This window comes from Trichoplusia ni, chromosome 10, assembly GCF_003590095.1.
Source record: "Trichoplusia ni isolate ovarian cell line Hi5 chromosome 10, tn1, whole genome shotgun sequence".
Taxonomy (NCBI): Eukaryota; Metazoa; Arthropoda; class Insecta; order Lepidoptera; family Noctuidae; genus Trichoplusia; species Trichoplusia ni.
Window position 1 is genome coordinate 8,883,090 of NC_039487.1, and position 22,532 is coordinate 8,905,621.

Below are 22,532 nucleotides of genomic sequence, written 5' to 3' on the forward strand. Positions count from 1 at the left end.
GTGACGAAAACGTGCGTCCACGTGATCAACAATAACACTCATTAAGTTAAACGACGTTTATTTGTTTTTAAAAACAAACAGTTTTTTTACTGTTCAGCTGTATTGTACCGTACATTTAGTAATGTTTCAAAAGAAATTCTTGTCTTGATTGCGTAAAATAGAATTCTTTGACGATGCGTCAAGTAATTTAGTACTGAGAATTTACGTAAATTTATCCAACTCGTACGACAGTATCGTATGTCATTGTACAGGTGAAATTGTACGAGCAATTACTAAGTAATTGTAACTCTAAACTTGACTAATTTAAAGAATGCATTATGTATTCGTTTTTGTGCGTTATTTGACTCCTGTGTGTGCTGTCTCTTGGGAGTAAACAAAGTTACAAACATTCCTGCTTGCTTTTCAAATAGTATGAGACATTTAAAACAAAAGAAAGTTGCGGTTGCTTCGATTAAAGTTATTTCGATTAAGTTTTTGACAAAATGAGAAACAAATGACTACTCTATTCGTTGCGCTTTGTTTGCGCACTTTCTGCTGTAAAAGAACAACTGAAAATTTGTAAGTAAACCTCACTAGATACGTCATCAATTTAGTAGCTTAACAAAACGTAGACATAGAATAAACAATGACTTAGTATTTAAAATACCCACTTTTTTTCCTTTTGTATCCATCCATGAAGTTTGTTATTATTTAATAGATACATATAATAATACCAATGTGTTCATTAAGTGGCCTATGAACTTTGGTTTTTGTTCCATACGTACTTATAATATCATGTTACCTAATGGTTGATCGTATTATCAATGATTAATGATTTTATATTGAAACAATATAGTGTTTCCATTGTTCAAGTAAGGAAGCTATTTTTTGTGTAATGTCAATGACCTAATTCCTATTCTGTTTACTGCAATACAGGTAAAAACATGCTATTTACATAATATGTAGTTTTTTCTTTAACATACTAAAAACGTATACGGTAAGGTAGAAGTCGCTCATAACAGCCATACTGTATCAATCACTATCAAAAGAATAGGAGAGACATTTTGGAACGTCACTAAAAAAGTGATTCTGGATGTTACAAAGTTACGTTAGGCGTATTATATCATTATATTTTTACTAGCTAATGTTACACCCCTGGACAAAGGCCTCAATACTCTTAAGCTCTATCATGAACTGCTAATGATCAATTCGGTAAGAATTAATTCAGGTCATCCACCTATCTGAGCTTGCCTTGCTAATTAATTTGATTCAACTACAACTCGCAAGTTCATTCTATTGTAAATAAAGTAAAAAATACTTTCTTCCTCTTTTTTGTCTACACAACACTGTAATAGTCTTCAAAATATCCCATCAGCATGTATATAAATAAAATAACTATCTAAGCTCGTCACACAAAAAGCCGGTAGCATAACCTATAACCTTTATGGGCCATTAAAATAAGCATTTAGGGACGTAGTACGTACTACATGATATAAAATAAATACTCATTCGATACTTGCGTAACAGGTATTTGTATTATGAAGTAAGAAACATAAAAGAGTATGCTGTAATTTATTAGCTATTGTAAGTTAGAAACGTTTTAAGAGCATGTAAAATTATAATAATCTATTCAATCGTTATTTCTAAGTACATTATGTAGATGTTAATAATAGTTGATAAGAAACCACATTCTTATTTTCATTTGCTTGTTTATTAAGTATTCTTGTAATGCTTTGGACTTAACATGTGTATTGGAATATAAGTATTAATACTCTTTGGTACTTAAATATATTGTTGCGATATCAAATGATGTAACTGTTGAGCTATCAAAATTACTTTGTATAAAAGATAGTTTTAAAATAATTCGCACTGCATAGTTTAGTACCAAAGGTAGTACTTTCTTACTTCGGTACTCAGTGAAATGTCTTTGTAATTACCGTATCATCCTGTTCATTACCATAAATAACTTTGAACTTGATGTCAATTGCGTAACTCGTAGAAATAAAAATGCCAACTTTGTATGTACAATATATGACTGCCTTTCTTCAGACCGTAAATTTCGCTCAGAACTAGTATTAAAGTATTACATACTGTATGTGTGGTGTGACTGTAGAAAAAAAGATGTAAAATAAATATAAAATATTTCATTCCATTACCACACATGGTGCCCTTGAATACTTATTGGACCATGCATGTATATAGTATGAAGGACCTATGTTATAGGTAATGATTAAATGATTCGACGGTTTACTCACGCGTATTTATCGGGAGTGACCGACTAGTTTCGGACCCAACCGGAGTATTTAATCATGAGCTGTTGCGGCTGTTATAATGCTTAAAATTATATCAAAAAGATAACAAGGCCCCTCGTACTGTCAAAACTGTACTTAACGCACTAAGTGTGTTTAATACATTATTTATTTAATCAACACAGATAAATTAACATAAGTAGTCATTAACACATGGTACAAGATTTAAGACGTCGCAAAGATAATATGATAAAATTAATCCTCAGATCAGGTGTTTGCAAGATAATAACATGTAATATTCCAGACATGGTATATATTATGATAAATATAAATAACAGTGACAAAACAACAATATTATTATCAGCGTTTAAATGTCTCTTTGCTGGGAAAAGCGCGGAAAATTGAGCACTAACTGTCATTAGAACATTAGAACTATCATTAGATTATTGAACAAAATGTCTTAATATTTTTTTGACGTTTATAAGAACAGGGCATTACACAACATATAATATTATGCTGTTAACAGCATGTAGACCCTGTCCTTAGAAAATTAATGCCCCGTTTGTCCTTTTTAGGATAGCGTAACCAATAGATGAAAATAGTACATGTGTCTTCGTTTGTCCGACTATCACCTGGCTATGCATCATAAACCGTTGTATGTGCCCACTTGGTTTAAAAAATATATAATTAATAATAACGCAACGACTGGTAAGGTGAATTTGATGGGTAACCATTTTAAGCCTTTTTGTCGGAACCACTATAGCAAATTTGACTCGCGCGTGACCGTTTCTTTGTTAAAAACTATTCTACAAAATAAATGTTGGTAAATTGGAGCCTAAGAAGAAAGCTAATTTCCTTCTCAAGTTGTGTTACGTTTATCTCATACATGACACATTACACTCGACAATGTTTGTGCTTTTACTTGCGAAAGATTACTCTCTAAACTGCAAATATTATGTATTTATGTAAACATAGTATGTGCAGACATTTATACAATAACTGGCGTGCACTAAACGTAATTATAAAATAAATGTTGCACGTTGAAGCGAGATAGTTAGAGACGGCATAAAGATCTGTCTCACTTCTATAACTACAAGAATTTTACTTTAAGAAGCATAGAGGTGATGTTTTATACCATATCTTTCGCACTGTAATTTCCACTTATACTAGCTAAATCGTTTCGTACAAAGAAAATGGGTGTTAATAACTTCGCTTTGTCTAAAAATTCATTTTGATAAATACTAATGTGTATTTTCTCTCCGTTCCAGGTTACCACAGCTTGCCGTCTCTGCGAAGATATTGTGCCTCCTGATGGTAAGTAAAAAAGAGTAATTATAACCAAAAATAACTTTAAGCTTTTAAGAAAAATCTTTTTTGTTCTATTTGGAAAAAACGACCAAGTATACAAACTGTTTGGAATACAGTCCTTTCGAATTGACAAATTTAAGAAATAGTATTCATAGCCCTACAAATTGAAAACAAAGTTAATTATACGAAAAAAAAAGGAGGTTAGGCAAAACGAGTGCAAATTACATCAATAATATTTATACACATTACTTGGTTACAAACAGAAAAATCCCAAAACAAAAACAAGATAAGGAGCGTTTTGTTACTCGATAAAGTACTGTTTTTTCTTTTAATTCTCAAGTATAACTAAACTTGAATTAGTGATGTTCTCACAACTTTAAGTTTAAAATAATTCCGTTATTTAATTTCAATTCAACTCGAAACACCTTTACTGCCTATTCAGCTCATATAAAGGACACATATTCGGGCGAGCCCGAGAAATACCGAGTTAACCATAAGTAAGTAATAGCAGTCCGTAGAGTTAAAAACTTTGCTAATATTCATTCAAAATTCAAACTTAAAGATAGCAAATATTACACGCTAGGTAAAGCGATAAAAAATATCACTAAACACAATTACTCTCCACTCTGACCCGTTCTCTTATCTTCGTTCGCCAATATTTAACAGGTTTCATCCAAAATAATATATAATGCATTAATAGACTTAGAATTATATACTGCCTTATTTAGGATACACATAAATTTAAAAATTAATTGTCAATTAATTTGCGACTAGTAAAATAAATATGTCGTGATCATAAAAACTTATTTATGTTGTGCGAGGTTCTGGTTTTAATTAAATAAATATAAAATCTTCATTTAAGTTATCATAATAATTATGTTTGAGCTTGAAGCTTGTATTTCAATTCGCTACTGTATCGATTAAAAATAATTAGTTGTTTATTTATTTTTAAATTATGTGTTATTTGTTCTTCTTGACTTTTATAGTTGGTCCTGTATTATTTACTGAGTTATGTCCACATATCGATTCAATTTAAAATTCAAAGTCTTTAATTAAGACCTTTTAAGTTGTCCAAGTTAGTTCTGCGAATAAAACCATTAGTATGAATTCCACATAAAATTTATCATTCGATAATTTGATATTAGCATCGATTATCGATTTGCCTCGATTTGCCTAATTCGTGCAATAAGGTTGGGCATCACATACCAAGTATGTAAGCTCTTAATAATAGTTATTTACGTAACATGTAAAAAGGTCACTTATCCGGTGTAAAAGGATTAGTAATTTCAATCACAGCCATCATTTTATTCACATTAGCTAGGTGTAATGAGAAAACATCTGCCGGTTAGCCGTGATGCTCGCTCGACTAGTTTGAGTGCGTCAAAGCGTTCTTAGAAACTGTTTTGAAATGCGAGGAAAATACAACTATTTTTAAAGAATTAATATGATTATTATGATTCTGTGAAATGCTAGTTATAGTAGGTCATATATTGACTGTCATTATGTATGATATTCATGTCTTTTTAAGTTCAAATTCAGACTCAGCAATCGAAGACAAAACCTCTCTTTTACGTAAAAGAGCCTTTTCCATTATTTACACGCAGGTCATAACTAAATAATAGATCAATAAAAATGTAAAAAACAAAGCGGAAGATTTTTACCCACTCCAGATAAACAGCGCAGTATAAATTCAACGATTGCGTGTTCAACTATTCAAGTTGTCAACAGGATACTATCATAAAATGTAATTATGTAAACATTTCGACAAGTTAACAATTAAGATTAAGAGCCGAGGTTGGGCAAAATAGGCGTCGGTATTTCCAATTCGTAATCCAATTCAATTAGTATCAAATATCAGGCGCAGACATTTTGTATCTTTGTATAGATACTTGCTAATTCGAATACATTTTCGATAGGCACTTGTTTCAGCAGAAATTCTAATCGGCCAGTATTTGAATTTTATTTAATTTGAAGTATAGTGTTTCCTTATAACAGCCTGCTCAGACTAGGGAATAAAGTGCTTGGAACATAACCTTACTTGCAAACGCAGTCGGGTAAATGTAGAGAGCATAGAGTTGTTAAGCATTGCATTTTCTGTAACAACTATTAGAAGTTTTGTAGCTAAACAGAACAGCTTTATTTATTTATCTGTTGCTTCCTGTAATTTTAAAGTATTGTTTACATTGAAATACTGGAACATCGTGACTGATTAGCGATTTATGCAAGTTTAAAATATACGTAAAAATGTAAACATGTTTTTAATTTTTCTGAAATAATTATAGCATTGAGTTTCTGACACTACAAATAAAAACAGGTGTATTGATTAAACACAACAGTTCTCATTTAGAATTCAGAAGCCAATAATTTTCTCATTATTATGGTTTTTTTTTAAGAATCTTTGTGTCTGGCCATTTTTGATCAATCGTTATGTCAAGGTTTCCATTACGTTTAAAAGCGTCCAGGCTTATAGATTAATATTAATAGTTGTACGCAAATATACTCGGGGTTCCGCATTCGCGATAGGACGTCTAGACGTTGACGCGTGACGTGTCCTGGCGTCACTATCGGACGTACGATGATAATATATCAATCATTCAAATGTTTAATTAAATCAATCAAATTATCTGTTATTTTGTTATATTGATTTGCGATGCGATGTTCATGTTGATTTTGAGGTATGTTTAACGACCGGTCAAAAAATACTATTTATTTAAGAGTCACATACAAATTAATTAACACTAATACAGCATATTGCTTTGCTGTTAACAGGCAAATTTTAATTTTAATTTATTAATTACAAGTTGGATAAAATTTTATTAATTTTATCCAACTTGTAATTCACGTATGTAGAAATAATTATTGCAATGTATAACTAAGAACTAAATTGTGTAACAAAATCCATGGGGATTTTATACCAATCAGTCGGGATTAAAATCTGTTGAAAAACCAATAAAATACAACACGTGTTACGAACACGCACTCGATAAACGTTGCGTGTACATTCCTTAGTTACAACTACTCGTACTATTAGAAAAAAAGTCAGTTTCAAAGAATTTTTACTTATAATATTTATAAGAATATTTATAATTTTGACGTTCCTTTACTATGTTTGTATTTTGAAAACCGTAAAATTATCGAAGCGAACAAACACTTCGAAACGCAATATAAAGTAAAAGGCTACCAAAAATATAATTAAAAAATAATTGATAATTTTGAAGATTTCCCTACTACGACCTCTTGGCCAACTCAGAAACGAGAGTAAATTATCTTATTGTAGTATATACTTGAGTGTAGTATTCCAACAGCAAATATAATACCGTATCTAGTTAACTACATATACCATCTATTCCCACTCATTATCATAAGTAATCATCACTTACCTTAGAATTGCTATAAAAATAATCAAAGCTCTCGCTATTTTTCCGCGAACGCATTCTATATGAACGGGACATCACAGGAGAGTTTAGCCGGCACTATCATTTGCTATGATTACATACGCAAACAGTCCACGCTGTCGATGAAGAAATTTGCTCTTATTGAACACCCCTTATTATAAGTTTTTCAATTACAAAGCCTACTATAAAACATGTTATTACGTAATATTAGATCGTTTAAGATGATTTTGTTTTGAATTTAAATTTCTTTTCGCAGTATTACGTTAAGGTCTTCGATACGTTGACCATATTAAGGATTTATCGATCGTAAAATTCAAGCATTTAGAAAGATGTAAGCAAGGTAAAGAAGAAAATATAGAAACTCATAAAGACACTGTTGATTTTTTGACCATATTCATAATTTAAAATCAGCTTGAAACTAATGTCGGTATCTCCTTATAGACAAAGTGACCACTTTCACCAAATTCTGTCCTCATTGTTCAACTACTAAAATGTAAGATTAAAACAAAAGCTGACAAAAACAAATGCTAATGATCTTTGAAATATTGTAATTATTGTGTCCATGACAGACTGATAAATGGAATCAGATTTTGACACGATTTATGATTCAGTAAATGATACGCTAAGTGTAACGTAAGCACGAATTGATAATATAATCTTTTGAACATATAAGTCATTATTTTTCATCAAGAATAAATTTACATTTAGCGAAATTTCTTCAAAGGTAGATATAGTCTTGAAATCATCAAATGAATGTAAAATTTAGGGCAGATATTTTTATCACTGAAATTTTGAAAAATGCGTTTTGTGCTGCAAATTTTGTTTATATTATAAGATTTAATATCGTACCATTACATGAATAACGTCTTATTACTTTATTTAGTAATTAATTTTATTTATAACAAATTAAGGACGATGAATATCTACTAATAGTCCAAAAAAAAATAAAAGCTATTAAATTTTAGTTAAGGTTTACTTTTCTCAAACTTAAGCCACTTTTAGTCACTGTATCGAAAGTAATCGAAATGTAGCGCCCGTACTTCAAATTCGAGGTCATAACACTTTAACGCGATTTCTTTATCTCCGAGTTTTCCGTGACACGTGTGCCCCGAATCTGGGTTATCAGGAATACGAGATTATCGACTTGAAGTGCATTGATACCACGAAAAAGATCGACTAACGAAACAGCCAAGTGAACAAGAATGACTTGTCTTCATAACATTACTCGCCGTCAATCACATTTCCGTGATAAAGTAAAAAAAATATACAGCAAAGTATTAGATTATAGGGTCATTGGTGATGTGTCACTAACTAAAATATCTCATTTTAATAAAACTAATCAGACACACAATATCATTTTGTACACAAACATTTTCTTTCAAACCTCGACGTTTATCGATTTTTCCCATAAAAGTATCGAATATTACTAATCATTCGATTCTCGTCTCGATAATACTGATTAACAATCATTAATATACATATATATAAATCACATTTATATTACAGCATAAGTAATTTCCTTCGGTTAAGAATTACGGCCGGTATTGGGCTGTTTCGTTTATAATTTATTTATCGCCCGGTATCGACTGACATACCTATGTAATCGATATGTAGGTAAACGTTTCGATATAATAAATTGAGTAACATTTATTTTGCATCAGTCTTGGATTATAGTAAAATACATTTTGAGTTTGAAACTTACACTAAACAACAAATACATGTATTGTGTTGTGTCTTTTAACCTTTTGGATTCATTGACGTATAACTTCTTAAAAACTTAATTTATTGACGAATATTATAGGTCTTCTTTCAACAATCCGGAAATCATAATACTTAAAACAAAAATGATTTTATTTCGTCATTCAAATACGGAAGTATCGATTCACGTTTCTCGTGAAGACTATGCTAATTAAAAATCGATATAAAAATCGAGTGAATTATATATTTCTTAAATTATGAACTTGAACGTTGACCGAACTTAAACTAATCAAAATAAACGAAATTCAAATAAATTAACCTATGACACGAAATCCGCATTCTGTAGCCGTTTGAGATAAAACCTCTTTGGTTATTATGTTTTGCATTTTGACTTACATATTTAGGAATAGAGATAATTTTATCATTTTTATTTATAGTGAGACGAGTTTTAAGAGAACTTGAAGAAATAATAAAGCGGAAAGTTTCTGTATTTATATGTATGTACTTTTGTTGCCGTAAGCGATTCCGAGAAAATTGGAATCTGGATTAACACATGGACTACTTTTAACGTGTCTGCCTCAGAAATAATAATAATGTGTTTCACTCAATGTGTTGCGAAAAAAGTCACCATCAATTTTTTTTACCGTTCAATCTCAATTTTTATTATTTGAGATCTTCATTTACCTTGTGCACAAAACAATTAAAAAGAGGAACATTGTCAGTAGACACATAGACAGCTTTATCAAAATAATAACTACCTAAGACTTAAATGGTGGTAGCATGATTCAGTAAAACAGTTATCTATATTACGTTATCTAGTCGCGTGGTTCAGGTCTAATCTGTATCTAATATATAATAAGCGTGTTTATAATGATTTACCACCAATATGTAGCCAGTAATTTGATCAGTAGTCAGAGTAACTGTTTCATCATCATCATCATCATCATCATCTCAGCCTATAGCAGTCCACTGTTGGACATAGGCCTCTCCATAATTTCTCCAGCGCGACCGGTTCGTTGCCATTTGCATCCAACGGGACCCAGCGGTTTTCACCAGGTCGTCGGTTCATCTGGAAACTCTTTAGAAATAGATTAATTGAGTAAATATAAAAAAAAAACTAAGGCAATGTTTAAAGGAAAAAATCGGTGAAAATAACTTCTTCACGGAATTCAGATATTGTATTTTTAACTAATATTTTTTACACTTAAGAACTAATATTTTTTAACGTTTTTTTGGTAACGATGCTTATCCTCGTTTTGCTCGGTTATCCGTTTAGCCAAAGTAGCTACTTACCTATAGCCAAAGGTCTTTAAATTATTAATATTGATGTACAAAATGATAATTTACAGATAACACTTTATTAATCGGATAAAATTTTCCTCTAAGATAGTCCAGGTGATTTTTTTTTTGCATTCGCATCGATATTCAAAATTGGCATTCAAAGAGTCATCCTTAAACTGGCTGATTAATTATCATTGTCAAGATAAAATTAAAAAACACATATCGTACGTAGTTATAGAAGACATTTTAATCTTTAGGTAAAAAAACAGTTATTTCGATAAATATAGACAGGTACCTAAGTATAAAATAACAATTGAAATATTTGACCTACGACGCCCCACATCATTACGAACATAACTCTGAAGTCCCAAAAAAGACAGCCTTAACTTCAAGTAAAACCTGTCAAACTATCATCAAGTGACATAAATCCCTCAATAAATTTGGATGAACCCGGATTCATTCGAAACCAGACAATAAAATAATAATAACCTTCGATGTCATATCAAACACTTTTTTTCATATATCACGAATGCAATGCTAAGAAATTACGTTATCGAGTATAGTGAACATTTTTCACACCTACATCTTATCATAATGCATAAAATACATAATATGTGACGAGTTGGTTTATATTAAAATCTGTGCATACGGTTTCAGTTGACGACAAACCTGATGAAATAAGTTCCTTACGAAACATGCTTTTATTTACCTAGTTTTTCCTTTTTGCCGGATTTTCTCTTTTATATACTTCAATGTTAGATACAAGTGTGTAAAAGTGAAACGCAAGTTTAGGCCGCGTACAAGCACATACTTAAATTTAATAAATAATTTTAGACTGAAATCCATCCAATATTATCTATCGGTACATAAAAGCTCGTAGCTTAAGCTGCTTAAAAGGAAAGTACTCGAAAACGCACAAGAGTTCCAGAACGGTGATCAACAAAATTAATCTGTATCCAAAATAATCGAACATCAAATGAGTATCTAACCAATTAAGTTCTGATGTAAAGTACTAAATATTACATGCTCTTGAGCACCGGTATCTGTGCTGCGTACCGTGAAAATTTCCGATACACTTGGTACCGGATAGTTTTGGTTGGTTGACATGTAATCAACCGTCAATAATGCGTTTGCTCGGGTCGACCAAGATAAGCCCAATGACAGAACGATCAGTGACCTCCAAATTGATAATTCAATAATTGCAGTCCATACTCGGAACAGGCGTAAACAAGAATTAAGACTTAATTAAGAAATTATCATGGCAACGAATCAGGTAATCCTGAATATAAAAGTCCATAGCAAAATCCCGCAGGATGTGTTTAACCGATCGCAATTGACCAAAGAGCCAAATTATTGAAGGAACTTCGAGAAAAGTCCAAAATATATTGAGCATTTATTCCCAACCATAAGTTGAACTAAAAAGGCTATAAATAAAAACAGTCAAAGTAAATCGATTCTGTAAATATTCATAACAGTTCGGAAAACATAAATTACAAAGTTACAGCATTAAGATACGATATCAAGATTAATTATCATAATAAAATCGAGTGTACAAAGTTTAATAATCTTATGATGCTACAACTAATTGAGATAACCATACAATTATTTATTTTATGTAAATATCGTAGAGGTTTATTGCCGCGCACGGTACTGTGGTACCAGTTTGTAAGATATGCTATACCGTTTTATTAAAAACCCATGAGATATAATGTTCTTTACTTTTTAAAAATACATGAAAATTTCTGTAAATTCCATTATCATAATTAACTCTCACATCGTATTTGGATACGCGACCGTTACTTTTAAGTATGACTCGTTTTGACGTGTTATGATTATGTGTCAAGATTTTAAATACCAAAAAGTATTTTTCGTTAATTAAAGTTTCGTAACATTAGCTTTCGAGATATACACATTTGTTCAAACTTACATATCTACCTCATTTGCATATATATGTATTGGTTTAACTAAATTGCTATGGCAACGACAACAATTCGAATAACTTAAACATTCAACAGTAAAAAGTAAATGCAGTATTGTTTACAAAAAGTTCACGTGAAATGCAATATGGCTGAATAGTGACCGCGTCGCGGTAGCCTATGCTTTCCCACCTGAATATGACACCGCCAGTACAGTTATAAAAGGGCCTAAATCAACTCCAGATAAATAAGAAAAATCAACTTTGAATGACATTTAAATAGGATTTACTATTGCCTAAACGTGGCAATCTGAACCCTCAGTCTGACGGATTAGCTGAGCACGGCTGACCCATTAAAACGATCGATTGTTTCCTTATTGTGGTGCCTGCGACGCGTGGCTCGAGACTTCTAGTAATAATTACAAAATTCAATATGACGATAATAAGTATGGGTTTTCTGAGACTGGGCATCATTTCAAATTAACACCAAGATGACCAACAGTATTTGAGGTTAGAGTAATTGATGAAATAGATGTAAGTACAATGTGGGTATATTGTTGTTGCTGTAAACAAAAAAAGGTCTAGATCTGGCAAAGGAAATTAGACGGAAATTTAGTCGTGATTCGGGGTTAACGAGTAAAATATTCAACAACTCAACTCGTGGAGTTCGCAAGGTCATAGGAGATAAGGTTTGATCAATATCTGCGTAATGAGGTGTCGGTCGACACTGGCGCCATTAAAATCCCGGTGAAAGCACCAACAGAATAAGGAAACTAATTTAAACGACTTGACACTTAGTTGTTAGAGTGAGGTAGAATAGACCACACGCAGCAGGAGAGTGTTCGGCGGTTTCTCTATGACATCCATACTTACATCACACGCTTTCCTTCGTCAACAAGTATAGTTCTAATCAAATGACGATGAAACCGCAATCCATTTTACAACATCCGTTACCGCGATATTGGATTTTCTATGCAGATTTAGTTTTCCTCAACTTACGTTGGTGTTACGTCACTCCTGTGACACAGTCCAAAGTAGACCATTAAAAGACATGAGTAATACTTGCGTAAATCAGTTCGTGTTTTACGGCACAATGTTATCGCATCGGCAATTTAGCATGACCATCAGTCTGTTCGAACACCGATAGCGGCGAAAATATCCAGTTCTGTGTTTCATTACGAGTATACACACGAAATGGCTCAATAAGATTATGAATTTAGTAGCCTTAGGTAGGCTTACTAAATGTGTATTAAGAGATCTTGTCGTGCTTGGTAATTTTCATAATTATCACCCTTACAAACCTGATTCACGATAAGCTGAATAAATTAAAATAATCCGAATCGTTTGTGAATTTATTTCTGCACTTCATCAAATTGAATACTTATCTTGTACCCGTTCCTCTAATTGAATAATACGTTCAGTTAGTGCGGGGTTATTGCTGTCATGTGTAATTAAGATTACATTGGTGTTTTTGTTGGTTTACAGGTGGTGATCTGCGGTGCGGTGCCATCGATGGTCCGGTCGGTTCGCCTCTACAGCCAGTGCTCCCATATGTACGTCAACGTGTTTCCAAACGGTACCGTCATGGCTCGCTCCGATGGAAACGACCAGCGTAAGTACCTTCTGTTTTTACATCCTTGTTAATATTTTACCATTTATTGCTTACTTTACTGAGAAGATATCAAAATATTAAAGAGGTAATAACGTTGTGGTTATAAGACATGATGTGTGTTGCAAATTAAATAAATTATATCATTTGAATATTCAATGGAAGCAATGTTATATCTAAGGACAAATCTTTAATTGTTTAAAATGGTGTCGTAAACGGAACGACTTTTCTTATAGCACGATATCCAATACACATAACCTCTACAGTTGTAAAATTCTACTGATTATAGATACGAGATAGGATGCCACAAAATAGCATGAAATCAGACTCGGCATTCCAAAACAAACACTGATATGATTCACGATGCCCGATTACAATTATCAATTACCTCCAATTGAATTACAATCACGAAGACAATACAGACATCAGACGTGAATAAGTAATACAATAATTGGCGTCAATCAAGCGTTTCATTTGGAAGTGGTCGTTATAAATCAGGAGTGCCCAACCTGGGGCTCACCGAGCCACTCAACAGAATATTTTATCGTTGCCTTAACTGAAAGCTTGTGGTGTTGTACCGCAACTGCAAAAGGTTGAGAATCACTATCGAAGGCGGTAAAACCAGGTGTGTTGTTTCATTAACATTCTGTTAGGGATATTGATTTTCGAGTTTTGAATTTGAATTGTTCTTCAGCTGTGGGTTCTCGCGGTAATAATACTGATTTACTTTCGATTTCCGGAAAATTGTTTTAACATGAATCATAAAGTTTATAATTGACGTTTTTTCGTTACTATGTTAATTAGGCGTGGTGATTTTTATCCCCTGATTGCTTTTTATGCGACGCTCAACAAAGTCATAGGTTCTCTGAGGAATTTCAGGTCTTCTCTTACAATAAAGAAGAAAGGAGAACAGGATTTTCAAGTAGATAACAATTACAAAACAAATTGTTATTATACACATTTCTTGTCTTTAATTTTCGAAGACAAAAATGTAAGCCAACTAAAATCAAACGAACAGAGATGCAACGATGAAGCCAGTATTTTGCTAACACAGTAAAAGCGCGGAGCATTGTAGGGGCTATACGTGAGAAACTATAGGAATATGTCAATACTTGACGGGTCAATGGCCAGTCACCGCAACAGGTAGGGAACTAGAGACCACTGTGCGATACAGTAACGGGTACAGCATTGCTACGGAGTTACTACTGTGAAATGTGACTGTTCGAGCCTTTCGCACTTAAGACTCGCTTATTAGCGAAATATCTTACTCTTTGAATTCTGTTCCTCAGGCTATACGAACTTGGGAAATTTCGTATTCATCGTTTGAGTAAATGATTTTCGCTGGATTTGGATTTACCTATAAGGAATTACAAAGTTAATTTTAAGTCATGTAAGATTTATTCGAGATTCCATAATGACGGAATTTAATAGCGTTTACTTCAACGTATTTCTTGTTAGCTCACACCTTTCATCGCCTTTTTATAATCAGCTATTACTTTAATATATGACAAAAAGTCTCACCGAGTGAGTTTTTTTGCAATAAAACTCAGCGATAATTTAAGTCGCTGTTGCTTTTTTGGTTATTTTCTATCATTATTTCTCTCAGTCCTACAAAAACATTTGCAAAAACTCCCCTAACGACATCGGCGATAAATCGAGGACTTTTTCTATTTGTACAAGACTTGGCTTTTAAGCAAGCCGTGGAGCGGTGAAGGGCCTCTCATTTTTCTATTATTTGATGAAAGTCTTGGTGAATATGTAATACTGTTCTTACTTGCGAATTACTTAATATTTATTCGAAGTAAGACGCAATTTTTTGCGTCATTAGTTTAATACTTTCACCTTTCGTGAGTTTAGTTTTGGAGATTCGATGTTAAGTGTTACTAGAAATATTTATTTAAAATTATAGTTGCATTTTGTATTAAAAAAAATCGTGGAGGCGATTTCGTAATCTTCATCTTAGCAAAAAAAAAAATCTTTGTTTATCTTCGTTGGTTTGGTAATTTATGGCCTGTTTTCCTTTTTAAATATTGTTCTTTTATTATTATAATTAGTATGCACCCGTATCGTTTAATAATGGGTTGAAGCAAAGGGATCTGATCGAAATCACAGAAAGGGATGGATAATAATTGTGAACCATGCAGGTATATTGTGGTGAATACTTTATCTTTATAATTGCGATCCCTAATACCTGATTTTGCAATTTGAGCTTAACTGCAAACACAAAAGAGTCGATATTGCTTTTTATTGCCAGTATTTTAAGTGTCTGGCTATGCAGAGTGTTCCATCGTACTATTGTGAAGTTCACATTATTTGCAAACGTACGGTCATACGACTAGTGACCTAATAAAGTCTGCGACAGTTTCATATCAGCGTTTTGACACTTAATTTAATTATGAAGATGTTTACTTTATATTTATTGCATCACCTACACACAGTTCATTAAAAACTAAATTGATCGTAAATTCTAATATCAAAATTACCACTTATAAAATGCCGACGCTCAATAATGTTATACATTACGTACATTTTTTACATAACGTCAATAAATAATACAGAGCGGAAAGCCATTAATTTAATATGAACAATAATCGCGTGAGAATAAACATTTATTTGTTGCCAGAGTAAAAAATTTAATCACTTGACCCGTGTTAGCATACGTGTTAGTTGTGAAGCAATAAAAGAAACTACACAGCCAATATTAAATTTAACGATTTAATATTGCATCGCCAGATTAAACGGGCCTCTAATTTTTGTTTGTACATACGAAAATGCTAACGGTATGTGGTTCAACTCAATTTGGTCGGTTGTACTTGCTGGACACATTGCACCGCCTACCACCGAATACCGCGTGAAATATGTGACGCTTTTTAATTAAAATTAGATTCGAAGGCACTGATAACGAAATTTAATTATTCCCATCGTGTTAGAAACACTGTCTGGTTGGAACTAACGGCAACAGTGCGGATGCCTCAGGCTTTAAAAATGTAACTTGGATAAATATTTATGACGTTTTATGTCACCAATGAACAGGTTTAATAACAAATGGGATTATTATTCGATTAGTAATTTAAATGTAGAGCATTAATCAAATAATTGTTCCATTGATGTATCTACTTTCACAAAAGCAATTGAGGAAGTAGTACTTTTTATAACCTCTTTGAATGACTTCAAATTATTTATGGCGAATAAGGATGGATACAAAACTATTCTGCTGTCACTTGCGTATATTACTAAGTATAATTTCGACGAAAAACTCATCATCATCAGCTTAACAAATTGCCGTTTTACATAATGCGTAGTCTCTAAACCGCAACTTACATTGGCTCTCTAGTTTGAATATTTTAAAATTATATATGTACTACTATTACTGTAAATACAGCGACTTAAATATTAGTCAGTCGCTTGTACGGTAAACTTCTTGAAGAACATCGCAAGCTCTTAAACGTTGATAACTCGCACGGTGGTTTATTTTTTGTGGCAATTCATCGAAAGATTGTTTGGCGGAACGAAAATTACACGAAATCAATCGATGTAGGCGGTGCGGCGCCTACCTAAATTAAGTTGTTACGTTTAAAACATAATAATAAAGGTCCATAAGGCCCTCTGTTTCGCAAAAAATATACCACACGCACGACCCCTTAATAATGTGGTCTAATTTAATAGAATTATTAATGTAATTTGCGCGCGCTTCGAAAAAAAACACAAACGTTCTTGATTCGAAATTCGAATGTTATTTCCTCGAAAACGTTTCGATGGCCCTATTAGGGACGTACCGTATTTTTTTCTCAAACAATTTGTATCGATTATAATCGGTTTGTTTGTTGTAGTTAACGGCGAGAAACTCTTTGATAACATTTGATGTTTTTGTTAATAAGTAGGCAAGTGGCGTGACTTGCGTATGCGTATTTGTTTGTGGTATTTTCTTGTAAAGGTGAACAAACATCTCTTTACTACTTCATGTATTTTATTTATTGTTGTTGATATATCTCTATTATACATAGGGATTTTTGTTTTTTTATTTAGCAAAGAGGTAAACAGAATAGAAAGCTACAAGTTGTAAAAAAATCTTTGGTTTCTTAACCACTCTATCTAGTCCTCAGGATTTCCATCACTAGATAACCATCGTGTATCATCATAAATGGTCTGAAATATGCAGTTGAATGTATGACTAAAGGGTAAGACAACACCGCCTAAATTATTCAAGAATGCTAGACACATAATAATATTTCTTAATAAAACAATATCCATGCATCATAATCAACTGGGCCAAAGTTTTATCATTGTTTTTATTACGTATTTCAATTAATACAACTTGATAGGAATTTCAGGCACATTAATTTATCAAAATAACAGACAGATACAGTTTATCTGTTACTTTATGCTGTTATTGGGACATGTGTTCGAAGCAATTGCTTGTTGGGTGGTCCGTGTATTTCCAGTGCTAATTTCGCGAATAAAAAAAAATGTGTTTCGTAAACATTACAGTGCAGGGATCAAGTTATTGTTATTGTTGAAAGAATGTGCGCTGTTGGTACTTTTTTCGGCTTCGACTTAAGCCGGCGCTTAACTTGGAGTTGTTTCATTAGTATTTTACGTAATAATGTAAAATAATATTACACAAGAAATGCTTTACTTTTGTTATTCTGGTTATGTTTTAATCTAGGTTTCAAGAGGATTTTTTTTCTACGTCAGTTTTGCTGATCTAATAACTCTTGTTTTTATCTTTTATATTTTCTTTAAAATGAAGATTCGAGACACATATTTTATCTTTATTTATTATTTATCTACTGCTAAATTTAATTAAAGGTGTTTATATTAATGAAGAAACATAAGAAGTCGTAAAGTCTAGCAAAACATCGGATACGCACATTTTATCGTATCTCCAAGACGCGTCAATTCGGTATCAATGTATGCGTTTGACCTGAATCCAATAGCTACGACAATCCTTCCAAAACATATCACAAGATAACGTGTTGCTGTCCAGGCAAGTCTTATGGACCTTAGTTTAAAGATCAATTTTGCTTGGCTCAGATACGTTTTAAAATTGCCAGTGCAATATTGACATAGTTTTTTGGTGAAACGTCATAGATATCTACTCCCTTTCTGTCTAGATTTATTTGACACGTTAGTCATAGGTAATCGGGTTATTATACTCTAAACAGAAATTAATAGGTGAAGGTTTCATGCAGTAATATGGGGAAAAATAATCTTTTTTGCTTTTATTTTTAATGTTTCGTTTTTTTTTTTTGTGGTTGAGAATCTTTAAATAAGTACGTAGTTTATGGTGCAAGTTCGACACTCATTTCTAGAATATTTTCTGACATGCCAAAACGTTTATGTATAGCGGAAAAGAAAGCAGGAAAAACAAAACTGTTGTCATAGCAACGGAACCAAACTTAGCCAAGATTTATATACTTTATCGATTAGACTTTTAAAACAAAAGACGATGACTGAGCCAAGTCACCATAAAAAAATATGTCAAATGTGTCGAAATTCACACTCGTCCTTAAGTGTCGTTTCCAGTATCAGATAAGGATTGTGAAATTATCTCTTTTGTTGCAAATATTTGAGATCAGTCTAGGGGGCGTCTAGTGTGTCATGTGCCAGATTCAACGTAAACACCGATAATTCAGGGGTGTACTAATAAAACTCGATGACAATTTGATTTTCAATACTCGAAATAAATAAGGCGAGTCGGAATGAAAACTCACACGTACCTAATCACGACATTGACGTCGTAAGACGAAGAAGCGAAATATAGCTCTTTGTAAAGTTACTGGTGCGTTAAGGTAGTAGTCAGAGATTCGAGGCCCTATCTCAATTTAAAATTATTCCTTTATACTTTTTGAATAAAATCACAAATGCGGAACCTGATTGCTGCAACAGAAATACATCATCTCTGAAAATTTTAACCGCCTTGCTATCGCAATTGATGATACATATCCTGATTTCAGACGGACAGATAATAGGGTACCATTGTCACTCCTTGAGCAAGTGTATAAAATAATAAACTACGCAATTAGAAAGTACCTAATTCACAACTTCGGGTTTTCGTGGTAGCCCTCTCATATTGTAAAGGTATCGGGCATATCTAGTATTAGTGTCAATGCCACATAATGTTTGTGGTCACATAATCTAGTCAGACTAGACGAAACCTGATATTTGTATCTAAGCTAATGTATTACTAGTCTTATAGCGATTAGATAGAATCCATGGTGCACACGGTATGCGGTTCATTAGAATTGTCTGTAATTGATATGGCTTTATTAATTTCTCATGTTTATTTAATATGAATAATTATAATTAATTAATTATAGTTAGTGTTATTGTATGCAGAGTTATATAAACGGCGGAATTCGCTCTGGAAGTGGTTAAAAAGAAGGCCAATTATAATATTACAGTTGGGTTTCAATTACGTTGTGTATTCTTTTATTCTCCTTAATTTTAAATCTTTTTTACAAATTTTGTTGAATATGTTGTTTCTGTATTTTTGAGGGATATACAGCGAGACTTCTGCAATATCGATACAATCTAAAACACTAATTATCGTATTACGATCGTTAAAAACATCTTTAAACGAGATTCATGACATGTGATACATGTGATGAACATTAATAACATAACATTGCGCAAGAATCAAAAGTAATATGCTTATTTAATTAAAATCTCATTTCGACTTGTTACTTACGTTAACAAGCAAAAAAGGTTATGAAACATTAAGTCGTTTCTATTCTCACACTTGAAATAAAGAATCAGTAATGATGAGTTCCAAAAATAACTTTTTAAAGGTACAAGAAACCTTTTTTCGTCATGTTCAAAATTCAAATTTATTTATTTAGTTAACACACACACATCTTACATCTATTATTACAGGTTACACCTAATTCAACAGATGAAGTTACTAATAGAACTCACAGCCACAGAAACAAGTGAACGATTAATTTCGACACCATTAAGTAAATGTTTTCTTTACATTTTTTATCACCTCAAGTTCACGCAAAACAAGTAGCTTATGACATTTGAAGTATTGATATTTGACATCTGCGTGATGTTTGTAATATTCAAATAGATACTCGATACACTGAATTATTAAACGTTGTTACAAAACCGTCGATGTGAAACCACCTCAAATGTCAGGATTCTTGTTAAGTAGGTAAACTGTTTGTGACGTCATAACGTGCACGAGGAAGATTGACAAGGAAAAGACGTGTGAAGGTTTTATAGCTCGGATTCCATAGAGTAATAATATAAGAAATAATAGACAACTCATTGTGGCTGAATAGTTGAACATGCACATTATTTATTCACATCATTTTATAGGACATACCAACTGTATAATTACATTAAACAACTCGTTAGCGTTTGTTTTCATACTCTGTTGATATTTTTGTAATTAACATACATTTATGAAATTGCTGCGCCAATGTCGTTGAGACGATACGTGGAATTGAGCACGTTTTGTTTTTAATTTCTATTTCATAAGCGCATTTCGACATGAGTGTTCTTCAATGTTATGAATTTGTAATATTTTACAGAAGTAATTTTTTGGCAACTATATTTTTTAAAATATTGGAATAGGTATGGTGATTTGAAACGTAATTTTCACAAAGAGAGATAAAATACAGACGCACTGATGACGAATGTCACCAAAAAACAATTCTCGGTAAATTGTAACGGAATACACCCAATATGTACAAATAGATTAATTAAAACAAAGTAATAAATATTAAATGTCCACAAACACGTCAATACTTCCGCAATGTGCTATTACAGATGTCCAAACTACGACTATTGTAATCATGACTCAATTGTAATGTTTTATCCAAAATTGATTAATTTGGAACCGTTTCTGTCCACAAGTGTATGCACAAAAGACAATTATTGTAAAAACTCTCATTTATTTTTCTTTACAAGATCCGACTTAAGTCTTGTTATTTCCTAAATCGTCTGCCAGAAATCATCACACATATTCTAACACTAGAAAAATGTCTCAGCAAAGAAATCTCAGAAAAATTGTCTTAACTAATACAGCCCTGAACCCGCATTACAGATCTAGTATTAAGAAATGTACTCGTAAATAAAGATAATCCAACAAAAGCAGCGCGAACAAATCCGTCAGTAATTCAAGTCTTACAATATCATCCTACTATGTTGAAAGGGAAACGAGCCGACGAATAATTCATAAGTCTGAAGCTATGAAGTTGTTGGGATTAAGAGACAGGAGGCGAGATGGCTAAAGGATTTCAATAGCGCGGCTAATCCCTGTTTGCAGTGCCTCTGTGGGTACATATCCTGTCGCCGGGAAGGCGCTAGGCGGGTTTGTTTCCATTGTTAAGGAAAATTTTAGATGTGATTTTTGACGTGTCGTCTTTTGAGGAACTTAGAGTTGAGATGACAGTATTCCTGGAAATGATGCTACAATTTTTGTTTCAGAATACCGAAAAGTAAAAATACATGAGTTCTTTTCTTTAAGAGATTTGTTTTTAATTCTAAACCTGGTTAGTATTAAGCTTGTAAAATGCAATCAGCAAGATGAAAACACACTTCAAAAATAAGTTTAAATTTCTTAACTCCAAAATTGTTGATATACCTATATCTTTTTCACATTTTCTTGCAACCCCGAAGATATCGTAAGCCAATGAAAACAAACTCCCAAGCAAAGCGGTCTGGAATTTAACACAAGATTCCCGTCAAATACTTACCTACCGCAGCGGCCGTATCCTGTCGGATTCGGTCAGATTACAAGCGCTATCCGTAGGGTTAAGACGCGTTGTACGCGCTTTACCAGTTTATATACGTTTATCTAAAGACAGTTCTGTTGACTCGGATTTCGCTTTATCAACAACTGTAATTAGTATGTGGGAATCCGGTTGGTTAATTAAAATAGGGCTGGCGCCACGCCGGCGTGGTAAATGTCATGTCAAACGACTCTTCTTATTTTAAGGGGAGGCTTTCACAGTATTTGAAATCAAACGTCAGTGTTTTATAATAATGTAAAAACAAAATACTACTGTAAACAGAGCTACGCTCTTCGTAGTAATTTAGAAATAGAGTTAATGCAAGGGTAGTAGAGTTATTAAGTGTAGAAACAGAGT

At 32.6% G+C, this 22,532-nt stretch overlaps 1 protein-coding gene across 3 annotated transcripts in view; it reads left to right on the forward strand.

Moving 5' to 3' along the window:
- Window positions 1–22,532, forward strand: part of LOC113498366 — a 108,266-nt gene that overhangs the window by 78,346 nt on the left and 7,388 nt on the right. For all 3 annotated transcript variants that reach the window (XM_026878377.1, XM_026878376.1, XM_026878378.1), the window contains 2 exons: window positions 3,497–3,542; window positions 13,311–13,437. In XM_026878377.1, the coding sequence (XP_026734178.1) occupies window positions 3,497–3,542; window positions 13,311–13,437 (173 nt within the window). The remainder of the gene's footprint in view (window positions 1–3,496; window positions 3,543–13,310; window positions 13,438–22,532) is intronic.